Below are 12,593 nucleotides of genomic sequence, written 5' to 3' on the forward strand. Positions count from 1 at the left end.
GTAATCCGAAGTAAGTGAACTGACGAGCTTGTGGTATACTTTGAAACCTTCCCTCATGGCATAAGCAGCATAATTGTCCTCCTTTTTGAAGAGGCACAAGGCTCGGAATGTGGTGATGGCTCTCACTTCTGTAGCATGGATGTCTTCGGCATACTTGGTTTGTTGTTCCTCCAAGCTCAATTGCTGCCTTAAGGAAGACAACATGTGAATAACTAGGAATACATTACATCAACCTACTCCCTTCGCCTGAGCCTTCCACCTCAAGCTTGGGAGTGGGGGCATTTAATGATGGGAAAAATTGGCACACAAGTCATTCGATGCCACGTGGATATTTCATGCCACCTTACACACCTCAGGACCTGAAGGATCATCAGGTCGGAATTTGCTCACCAACAGGATGGACTTGTGTCATACCAAAAGACCCTGAGCAGAATTGAAGATTGTACGAGGAAGGCCGACCATGACTTTGACCATCACCTCAGGGCATTCATATAGCCCACGTTCACGATCAGTTCTTCAACCTCATGAAGACAAATTGTCATCTTTATGTGGAGTACTTTTTAGAACATTTATTGCCTCTAAAACCCTCAAGAGGCATGTCGTGCACTTGGAGGTAATGGTGGCAGTCTCCCCTGTCTCTTGGAGAAACGATGAACGACCTATTCGGAAAACATCCCTGAGGATCCCTAAGATCTTGGTGGTCAAGGCCTTTTACCTCCGAGAATCTCAGGGGCATTTTGATTAGTTCCCGAAGCCTATTTATGGACAAACTCTCACCTCCAAAAGGTGCACTCTTTTTGGCACTGAATTTCTCACCCAGCTCTCTCTCCTTTGAGTTCCCTTCAGCTCACTTACTTCGGCACTAACTTGATCGTCGAAGCTTTTACGCCTAGGCTCATAACATGAGTGCTATGACACTGTCTCCTTTGCAGGCTCAGGTAAAGCATTCGTATCCAGCTCGCCTTTCTAGTAGCCAAGGTGATTTTACGTTGTGGGGTAAAATAGTGTAAGAAGAAATAATGGTGAAAAGCAGAAAAACCTACTTGCAGGGGTGGAGCTACATTATACCTTGTGGGGTCCTCCCCTTGAGACCATGTATCCTACAACTACATTGCAGGACAACCCCCAGGACCCCCATTGATTTTTGAACATGCTAATGCTTGGTGAAAAATTCAAAATATCACATCAAACTGGTGTGTTCAAAAATCACTTGGAGGGGGTTGTTTCTCGGGCTTAGCTTGGAATGGTTCTCACAGGAAATGTGACCTACCTCTCCCCCAATTCTCTCTCTCTCTCTCATTTTGCATTGATTAATGATTTTTTTTTAATTTTTTTCTTCTTTTTTCTTTGTGTAATGGGGGTGTGAATTAGTTAGGGTGAGATATTTGTATCTAGGTTTGGGGCAAGGTGGGCTATGTCCTCCCCTTTTCTTGTGACTTTTGAGATTATTTAATAAAAATTTTGCCCCTCCACCAGAAGTAAAGTTTAAAAAAGAAAAAGAAATGTGCCCTATGTTGCTCATCTTCATTCTTAAAAAAAAATAATTAAAAAAACATAGTGTCAATGGTCATAAACTGTCGACCTAGGTCTCTAAAACCATTGACATAGATGTTTATCGATGGATGACTAATGGTCAATGTATAGCGGTACAAGTTTTGATGGTAGTCCGCCAATAAACATCTATGGTGATAGTTTTGTAGACCTAGGCGAGTAGTTTACGACCGCCAGTATAGAGTTTCATTAAAGAAAGAAAATGAGCAAGATGGGGCATGATTATTTTTCATGCTATAGGCTACCTCAATTTTTGTGTTATAGGCTGATTTTTCATTCTAAAAAGAATGAAGTCCATAGTAAAAATTTTGTAACCAAACACTAATGTTATTCATTCTTGCCCATTCTTGCTTAGGATGAACAAGAATTAAAAGGATGGGAGGGCCAAAGTAGCGAACCAAACATGGCCTTTTTTCAGGCTATTCGTAGTCTAGCTTACCGAGGTGGTGGTGAGGTTGTCAAGATGGGAGCAAGGTATCCAAGGCGCTCCTAAGATTTACTTCCGTAGTGCTGAGATGTCGTTTGATTATTTTAAGGTATCATATATCATTATGTCACTGAAGGGCCAAGTCTCCTCTCATCAATTATTATTATTATTATTATTATTATTTTATTTGTTATCTCTTTGTTTCTGATTATGCTCCTCTGCTTATCTTAAGTTATGGTGGAAGATGAAGACAAGATGCGGCTGGGTGAAAGAATTAATAATTCAATGTGAAATGAATAAAATTACAAATTAATAAACAATGGTTAAAAGTGCGTGGTTAAGCCTTAAATATTATAATTCCCTCCCCACTCTTGCATGGGTTCGTAATACTTACTCATAATGGGCGCAGCGTATACATAATATTATATATATCAAGCATCCGAAACTTAAAACTTAAAAGGTTCAATCTAGTAAAAAAATGGTCGATTGCTCCCCTTAAAACTTAAAAGGTTCAATCTAGTAAAAAAATGTGATCAAGCATTGTTTCTAAATGCAGACATTCTTTTAATTAAAAATAAAAGAAAGAAAGAAAGAAAAAAATTAAAATCTTTTAATTAATTACCTGCATTACATGTGATGATCGATGATTGCTCTTTGCCACCTTTTTATATTTATAAATTAAAGTGATAATTAAAGTTTAATTAACAGTTGTAAAGTAGAGATTGCATCCATGCATATACCTGTACCTGTACCTCTGTATTGTAAAGTCGTTTCAGTCTAAATTAGTGGACTCATAACTTTACCACATTGCTTTCACACATCTTATCTTAATTCTCAATATGCAACTTTCCAAAGACCATCCTTTCATATTTGAGTTCAAATCGGCCGTGTATTGGGAATAAAAAATTATAAGAGCAATACTAAAAAAACAATGAGAATGGAATGACATGATGATTGGTTTCTTGAATCATTTAAATAAAGAAGTTACAAGAGAATAACTATGTACAGAAGATAATAATTATAGAGCTAGAGTTTATCTAGGAAATTACATGATAATGAACTAAGGTGATCAGTTATCTAGGATAACCATGATCAGGATAGCTATCAAAGATACTCATCCCAGTTACAAGTTTATCATAACTATTAAGATACTCTAACATCCCCCCACAAGCTTAGCGGTCTCTTGGAGACGGTAAACTTGGTTGTAAGGTCATCAAACCGTGTTGAAGGCAGCAGTTTAGTAAGAATGTCTGCAATCTAATCATGGCTGGGAATGTGATTGATCAGCAGAAGGCTGGCCACAACTTTTTCCCGTATAAAGTGAACATTCAATTTTATGTGCTTGGTGCAAGAATGGTGGACAGGATTGGAGGAGAGAAACTTGGCACTCAAATTGTCACACCAGAAGACAGGTGGGCGAGGGAGCTTCAATCCAAGCTCCGTGAGTAACATCTGGAACCAAAGAATTTCAGCGGCAATTGAGGCAAGACTACGGTATTCTGATTCTGTGTTGGAGCGGGAAACCGTGGACTGTTTACGAGAACTCCATGAAATCAAATTACGACCCAGGTAAACACAAAAACCACCTTGAGAGTGGCGATCAACAGGGCAACTAGCCCAGTTAGCATCAGAAAAGGCTTTGAGAGCTAATTCTAGAGAAGCACGAAAAGTAATGACATGACGAATTGTGGACTTGGGATAATGAAGGATCCGCTTGACTGCACTCTAATGAACATCAGTGGGTTCTTTCATAAACTAGCAAACTTTGTTAACTAAGAGGCTGATGTTTGGCCTAGTAAGGGTAACATACTACCGTGCCCCCACCACACTACGATATTTGGTGGCATCTGGAAGAGGAGAACCATTGCTCACATCAAGTCTGGTAGATGCTGCCATCAATGTATGAATGGGTTTAGCCTCATGCATCTTGGTCCTAACGAGAAGATCATGAATATATCTACGTTGGGATATGTGCACCCCATCTGAACTGCAATGCAGTTCCAAACCCAAAAAGTAATGAGCTTCCCCAAGATCTCGAAGAGCAAAGGTAGTAAAGAGCTAAGAGATGAGCTGAGTAAGTGTAGAAGTAGAAGAGCCAGTGATCAATAAGTCATCCACATATACAAGAAGAAAAATGACATCAGTGCCAGTCTGCTGCATGAATAAAGAACTATCTGCTTGGGATTCCAAAAAACCAAGGTGAACCAAATGATCCCTTAATCGAGTAAACCAGGCCCGCAGGGCTTGTTTCAAACCATAAAGGGAACATTTAAGATGACATACAAAATACGGCCATGTTGGATCAACGAAATCCATAGGTTGTTTCATAAATACTTCTTCACTGAGATAGCCATGAAGGAAGGCATTGATCACACCAAGTTGTCTAAGATTCCAGCCATAGTGAACTGTGGGAGATATTATTAACTGAATTAGTGGTTGGTTTAACCACTGGATTAAAAGTCTCAGCAAAGTCAATACCGACTTGTTGAGTAAACCCTTACGCCACCAATCGCGCCTTGTATCTTTCAATGCACCCATTCGGATGTCTCTTAATTTTATAAACCCATCTATTTCCCACAATGTTCTTATGAGGTGGAGGTACAAGATCCCATGTATCATTGCGCAACAACACTTTGTTCTCATCTTCCATGGCGAGTACCCAACGGGGATCTTTCTTGGCAAAAGTGTAGCAAGAGGGTTCAACATCAGGGCCAATAGAGGCTTCCAAAGCATATCGAGGCTTTGTCTTGCAAATGCCACTTTTGCTCCATGTCATCAAGGGGTGAGCATTAAGTGGGGTCGCAGTGGACCAAGAGGGCGTATCTGATGGGGTTGATGATGATGGTAGCAATTCGGTAGAACTAACACCAGTAGATATAATAGGTGGGTAAGGGGAGGTGGAGTCGAGGGGTACGGGAATGGTTTGAGGAGAGGTGCACGGGTATGTAACAATAGGAGGGCCAACCATAGTGTCGGTAGGCGATTTGGGAGGTGGAGTTGGGCTACCAGAAGTGCATGGGAAGGTATGTTCATTAAAAACCACATTACGGGAAATATATAGTCCAGATGTTAAGTCAAAGCATTTGTACCCTTTGTGATGTAAACTATAACCCAAAAATAAACAACGCTTGGATTGATAGTCCAACTTAGAATGGTTATAGGGTCTGAGATGCGGATAGCAATAACATCCGAAAGTGCGCAACATAGTGTAATTAGGTTTAGTGCCAATGAGACACTCTAAGGGAGAATTCATGTCCAGTATTGGAGAAGAGAGCCGGTTAATTAAAAAACTGCAGTCTCAAAGGCATTATACCAGTAATGTTTGGGCATTGAAGCCATAGCCAGGAGGGTGAGACCCATTTCAACAATATGGCGATGATGTCATTCTACAGCTCCATTTTGTTCATGAATATGAGGACATGAAAGACAATGACTGATGCCTGAATCAGAGAGAATAGGGAGAAGTGGTTTGTATTCTGTACCTCCATCTGAAACAACAAAAATAATGACAACCTGAGTTTTGGAGGTCATAGGAAAAATCCATATATACTTGCTGTAAGCATCAACAAAAATCAAATAATAGCGAAAACCATGTCTTGTAGAGACAGGGGCTGGTCTCCAAACATCAGAAAATAAAAGTTCTAATGGATACTTTGCAACAAAAGTACTACTAGAAAATGGCAAGGTATGACTCTTACCTAGTGGATAAGATGGACAAAAAGAGATGTCTTTATTTGAAACTGAAAGCTGAAATGAAGATAAGATGTGGGTAGCTACTCGCTTGTTGGGATGTCCTAGCCGCTGATGCCTTATTGAAAACGATGTTTTCTCACCAATGAACGCCAATGGAGCTGTAGATGTGCAATTTGTCTTTAGCTGATAGAGCCCTCCCTTAATCGGCCCTTGGAGGAGAGTTTTCTTGGTCGCTTTGTCCTTAACAAAGAAGCCAGTAGCGTCAAAAATAAATGTTGCATTATTATCCTTGCAAAACTAGCTGACAGAGAGCAAATTCTTATTTATATTAGGAACTCTGAGAATATTTTTCAAGACAATGGACCAAGAATCAGTATTCAAAATAGAAGAGCCAATATGAGAAATGTCTAGACCCGTACCATTGCCGACCAGGATATGATCTGTTCCATGATACTCATCGTAAAGAGAGAGATTCCCAAGATCTAAAGTCATATGATTGGTTGCTCCAGAATCAGGATGCCAATTTTCATCACGAGCAGATCGTGAAGATGAGGTTGTATGAGCTTGCTTGGTAGGCTTATTCGCAGTGAGTTCTAGATAATGGCGACAAGTAGCTGTTGTATGGCCAGGATACCCACAGAGTTGACAAACCACGGTGGTGCTCTTGGAATTGGATCTGCTGCGATTATTGTTATTATAGGAAGTTTTCTTGGAGTTGTTAGAACCACCATCATTATTAAATTGTCGAGGCTTATAAGAAGAGGACAGATTGCGATTGAAGAGAATCCAAATTAGCAGAAAGAGAATCCAATACAGGTTGTGAAGAGTGGCGCTTTAAGCGCTTTTCAAAGGTAAATAACAGACTTTGAATTTCAGCAAAAGAAAGACTATTTAGTCTAGTAGTCACAGAGAGCACAAAGGTATCATATTTAGTCGGTAAACCACCAAGAAGATAATGAATTTGATCAACATCAGTGAGAAAGTGTCCAGAAGTAGCTAAAGCATCAGATAAACTTTTAATTTTCTGAACATAATTAGTGAGAGTGGGAGCACCCTTCTTCAGATAAGCTAATTCTAATTTCAAATCATGGATTCAAATTTTACTAGTAGATAAAAAGAGAACATGAAGTCGATCCCATACCTCTCTGGATGTCTTACAACCAATTACTTGAATCAGAATTGACTCTGTTAATAAAGATAATAACCAGCTTATAATCAACTAGTCTTGTTTGATCCATGCTGCATGATCTGGGTTGCTACGGATAGATCCTTAGCTACTGCCATCTTCCAAGAAGAGTGGAGGACAAGGAAAAGATCCGTCCACATAGCCGTATAAACGATGCCCTCTGAGAGCTGGTGTAGTTTGAGAGCTCCAAAGCAGGAAGTTAGTACGATCCTGTTTTACTAAGACCACATTCATAAAACTAGAAAGGGAGACCACCATAATGGTTCGACCATTTGTCGGTCCAGGCCACATTTGTCTCTGGACGGCATGAGTAGTGGTGCTTGTTTCTGAAGCCATGACATTTGTCAAAATGGCTCTGAAACCATATAAGAGCAATACTAAAAAAACAATGAGAATGGAATGACTCAGTCAATGATGATTGGTCTCTTGAACTATTTAAATAGAGAAGTTACAAGAGGATAACTATGTACAAAGATAACAATTACAAAGTTAGAGTTTATCTAGAAAATTACATTATAATGAGATTAGGTGATCAATTACCTAGATAACCATGATTAGTTATCTAGGATAGCTATGAGAGATACCCATCCCAGTTACAAGTCTATCATAACTATTGAGATACTCTAACAAAAATGATGATATTATCATTAAGAAAGGTTTCCAATACATGAGGGAAATGTGTTATGAGACGTTGTAGGGGACAATTTTGAAGAGTTGATTTGATCTCTTCATACTTGTAACTTTACTGCCCCATTTCTATTTTTCTATTGTATTGCCAACGGGCTCATGACATCCCCACATGCATATCTCATGCAGCTTGCTCAAAGAGTTGCTGTGGGGCGCCAATCTAATTTTTTTTTTGTTTTTTTTTTTTTGTGAGGTCTGATTATAACAGAAGAGACTTGAGGGAACATCTCTTATAATTGGGGATGTTTCTAATACATGGGTGGCATGCAGTATCTTGAGAGTTGAGATTCATCCACTATTTCTTTTATTAATCCAAAATTCCGATTGATCTGACTTGGTAGAAGCCTTTCTAAATTATGCCATTGCCATTAGCTTGCCAATGAGAGTGTTTTACCAAATAATGTTTATGTTTTATAACATAAAATATGTTTCAAAAATAAACTACGAATTTTTATTCTTCCTAAATTGTTATTTTTCCCCTTAAAACAGCTTGGTTGGCTCGGCCGTTTGGACCATGACCAACCTCACCGGGTCTAGGTAGTTGGATTGGTGATGTAAATACGAGGTTGTCTTTTTCTCTGTCCCCGACCCCAACAGGACCAACAGGAGCTCTTTAACTTGCAGAGCTAACACTTCGGTTTTCTTTTGAGGCCTGAAATGGTTGACCGTCTTTTTCCATTTGACCTGTAAAACAGAGCCGCCCCCATTCAATTAAAAAAAAAAAAAAACTGCTGGATGCCTCGATCCTCTCTCTCTCTCTCTCTGAGGTCTGAGTATATATTGACATAAATGACATGCTAATCACCTTCCCCTTACGGCTTTCGCTCTGTTTCACTCCGGCCATCTATTGAAATGACTACGCCGGAGAAATTCATCAGCGCCATACTTCTATCGTTTCTGTGCATTCCATCCATACTAGGAGTCAGTTCCTCACCTGCTTTCTACACGTACAACAAGACGGACTTTCAGACAGAAGACTTAGCCGGCAATTTGACTGCTAAAGGCAACGCCTCCATCAATGGAGGAGCTCTTCAGATAACATTGGATTCCAGCAATACGGACTACCGGGCCTTAAACAACTACGGCCGGATCATGCTCAATCGACCCTTCAAGCTCTGGGACGAAACCTCTGGCTCCGTCGCCTCCTTCTACACCAGCTTCACCGTCAACTTCTTCCGCCCCGACAACCAAACTGCCGCTGAAGGATTCGCTTTCGTCATCGCCCCTAATCTCACAATCCCTTCAGACAGCTATGGCCAGTGGCTCGGCCTAACAAATGCTTCCACCGACGGCAACCCCTCGAACAAGCTAGTCGCCATCGAACTAGACACTGTACGACAGGGCTTCGACCCAGATGACAACCATATCGGTCTCGACATCAACAGCGTGAACTCCGCCGTAGCAGTCTCGCTCAACAAGTCCAACATCATACTGGCTCCTGTGACTATCAAGAGATACGTGGTTTGGATCGATTACAATGGTACGTCCAAGGTGATGGACGTCTACATGGCCGAACAAGGGCAACCCAAGCCGAGCAGCCCTCTTATTAATTACGGCATAAATCTCACAGACTACGTAGCACCGTCATCTTACTTTGGATTCTCTGCTTCCACGGGAAACACCACGTACCAGCTCAACTGCGTTCTGAGTTGGAATCTGACGGTGGAGATGCTCCCTGAGGAGAAAGATCAGACACAGAAGAACATTGCGATTGGGGTTGGTGTCGGAGGAGGGGTGGTTGTGGTGGCGTCCTTGGTGGGGGTGGTGTATTTTATTCACAGGAGGAGGATGGCCAACGATCCGAGGATAATGGGGACGCTGAAGAGCTTGCCTGGGCATCCAAGGGAGTTCAGATTCAAGGAAATGAAGAAGGCGACGAACAACTTTGATGAGAAGATGAAGCTTGGACAGGGTGGATTCGGGATGGTTTATAGAGGGGTACTGCCCAAGGAAAACCTCGAAATTGCTGTGAAGAAGTTCTCGAGAGACAGTGTGAAAAGCAAGGATGATTTCTTATCGGAGCTTTCAATCATTAACCGTCTCCGGCACAAACATCTCGTCCGTTTAGTTGGTAAGTCTTTATGACCCCTTCTTCTTGCTTATCTTCATCTCGTCATCGTCATCGTTATTATTTCTTTATATATAATTTATTGATTTATTCAGCAGGAACAGCAACACCGGATTTCATATATATAAGCCTAGGAAGATAATAAAAGTATAAAACCCTCTGCTATATCCCAATTCCATGATATTTATACGCTCCGTTGACACAGAATTGAAAGCTTTTTTTTTTTTTTTCCTCAAAACAGACACGCAATCGAAAGTTCAAAATTTGCATCTTTCCCAAATTCTTTTTAATCACAGAATTGGACCCAAAGCAGAGAATGTGGAAAGTTGCGGATTTCCACCTCTCTCTCTCTCTCTTCCTCCCCTCGTCCCTTTCATTTTTTGTTCCAGATTTCCACCTCTCACTTGAATGATCTTTTTGATGCATGCATGTTTACCAAAAAAACAAAAACGAGTCGTAACTAGCGAAAACGGGCTTGAAAATCCATTATTCAGTGTTTGAGTTCAAATGTGAACTATGAAAACAAAAGCATAGCAGGAACCAAGAAGTTTCCGCTTGTTTGCCCTTTGCGACTCAATATACCCGATGATTTGTCGATTCAGGATTTAGAAATCCGATTAGATTAGACCGAGTATGGATCTACCCCGGTAGTCGGCCTACGCCATCTTCTATCTCTTGCGTTGGATTTGTTCAGTCTATTTGATTAATATATATATATATATATATATATATATATATATATATATATATATATATATATATATTTTGTAGGCTCTTTTCTCTCTCTTCCGTGTGCCACTCAACTACCGATAATAATATATTTTAATTAATTTGATTTATTAATGGTATCTAATTTTAAAATCTGACCCACCAAAATTAGAAAAGTTTGGGGTAAGAAAAAATCAGATCCAAAACCAATGAAAATTTGACGGGTAAAATTGAATTTGAATTCCAATCTTAACAAGAGTTGTGTAATTGTACTTGCCATGCCCAAAACGTCTAGGTCCCATGAACCATGACAAGAGCATATGTGTCTTCACCTTGACTGAGTTCACTTGTTCTTTATTCCTGGAAATATATGTATGACTTGATGGACAGGATATATTTGAAGGTTGGATGCACACACATTAAAGCTATAAAAATTTTGTTTTCTGGAAAGATTCACATTCACAATCACGTTTTTGTTTGACTAATATTTATGAATATGGCAAACAAAACCCTCACGGCCTCACCTATCACATAATATTCTTTTTGGGAGACCAATTAATCTACTTATACACCTAACCTCTTATTGGGATTGGATATATTCGATCCATTTACTAGGTCAATAATTTGATCCAGTGCAGTTAAAGGTCAAGGTCAATAATTTGCTGAATGAATTTTCATTAATTTTGACACAATAATTGTTCCAAAGGTGGTGATGCCTCACATCAGTTTATACATTTGGGACAGGATGGTGTCACAAGAACGGAATACTTCTTTTGGTGTACGAATACATGCCGAATGGAAGCTTGGATAAGCACCTATTTGATGTGGATGGGGCAGAGCAAACGCTGAGCTGGGAACATCGGTCCAAGGCCATCTCAGGGGTGGCATCGGCGCTGCACTACCTCCACACCGAGTACGACCAGAAGGTGGTCCACCGGGACATCAAGCCCAGTAACATCATGCTGGATTCCAATTTCAACGCCCGGCTGGGCGACTTCGGGCTGGCCCGTGCCTTGGACCACGAGAAGACATCCTACGCCGAGATGGACGCCCAGGGCATGCCCGGCACCATGGGCTACCTCGCACCCGAGTGCTTCCACACCCTCAAGGCCACCAGGGAGTCCGACGTCTACGCCTTTGGCACGGTTGTGCTTGAGGTCGTCTCTGGGCAGCGCCCATGGACCAAGATCGAGCACTACTCCTCCTTGGTCGATTGGGTGTGGGCGTTGCACAGGGAAGGCCGTCTCCTTGAGGCGGTTGATGAAAGGCTGAGGGGTGAGTACGTGGTTGAGGAGGCACTGAGGCTGCTGCAGCTGGGTCTGGCCTGCTCCAACCCTGAAGCGTCTCAAAGACCCAAAGCGCAACAGATTTCTCAGATTATATCGGCATCTCTGCCTCCGCCTCATCTCCCTCCCTTCAAGCCAAGATTCGTATGGCCGCCGCTGGGGCCGCTTGAAGACAGCAGCACAGAAGATTCAACGACCGATACCACACCCATGAACTCGTCTTACTGTGTATCACTGTCCACCCCTCAGTCTCTCAGCCGGGAGGACTACGTCCGCCACACTCGTCATATTGGTAAATAGATTAAGGGACTAAAATAAATTACTGTTAATTTGGTCAAATTGTAAATACCATTCAGTAGACAGTAGCCAGCAGCTAAGGCCTAAGGGAGGAGAGGCAGAGGCACTCCTCCATCCGACATCCGTTTGGTTTGGGAACGTGGTGAACTGGTGACTGGTGGGCGAGTTTTTTAAATATTTCTTTTCCTTCTTGTCTGGTGAAGGTGGTGGGTGGGTTTTTCTTTTTGAGTCTTGACTTTTGTACGTTGTTGCTCTCTCTCTCTCTCTTTTTCTAAAAGAGAAAAAGTCTCAAGTGGTTGGGTTTATTAATTATTTTATTAACTCTCTTTTTTCTTGTTTAATATTTCAATCTTCAATTGCAAATGCTGATTTTTTGCATTATTGATTGATTATGATTCATGTACATATGCATAGTTTTGGTCTTTGAATATTTGATTGTTTCAATCTTCTATTTTATCAAGTCCCTTGCGGTATTTTGAATTCATTTCCAAATAAAAGAAGAAAAGAAAGCAAAATTAGGCATTGTGAATTTGTGATCAATCGCCTAGGTTCATAAATTATCATCAGACGATTAGTTTGTCTGGTAGTCAGGTCAGGTGGTTTAAAATGAAACTTGAATGATCAAAGAATGAAACCCTTTCTTTGGTATATGGCAAAGTGGTTCAATTTGAGGCCCAAATGGCTCTGTAC

At 40.9% G+C, this 12,593-nt stretch overlaps 1 protein-coding gene across 1 annotated transcript; it reads left to right on the forward strand.

The window, feature by feature from the left end:
- The first annotated feature begins 8,315 nt into the window (after window positions 1–8,315).
- LOC104606893 (putative L-type lectin-domain containing receptor kinase S.5) lies at window positions 8,316–12,295 on the forward strand. Its single transcript, XM_010272308.3, has 2 exons — window positions 8,316–9,615; window positions 11,065–12,295. Exons 1-2 carry the CDS (start codon window positions 8,397–8,399, stop codon window positions 11,904–11,906), a joined length of 2,061 nt encoding a protein of 686 aa, XP_010270610.1. The 5' UTR covers window positions 8,316–8,396; the 3' UTR covers window positions 11,907–12,295.
- The last annotated feature ends 298 nt before the right edge of the window (window positions 12,296–12,593 follow it).

This window comes from Nelumbo nucifera, chromosome 6 (genome assembly GCF_055504915.1).
Source record: "Nelumbo nucifera cultivar China Antique chromosome 6, China Antique-T2T, whole genome shotgun sequence".
Classification (NCBI taxonomy): domain Eukaryota; kingdom Viridiplantae; phylum Streptophyta; class Magnoliopsida; order Proteales; family Nelumbonaceae; genus Nelumbo; species Nelumbo nucifera.

Excerpts from the sequence above, each read along its gene's own strand:
- LOC104606893 (XM_010272308.3), top strand. The coding sequence starts at position 8,397 with ATGACTACGCCGGAGAAATTCATCAGCGCCATACTTCTATCGTTTCTG. Across the intron at positions 9,616-11,064 it reads ACATCTCGTCCGTTTAGTTG|GATGGTGTCACAAGAACGGA; the intron begins GTAAGTCTTTAT and ends CATTTGGGACAG.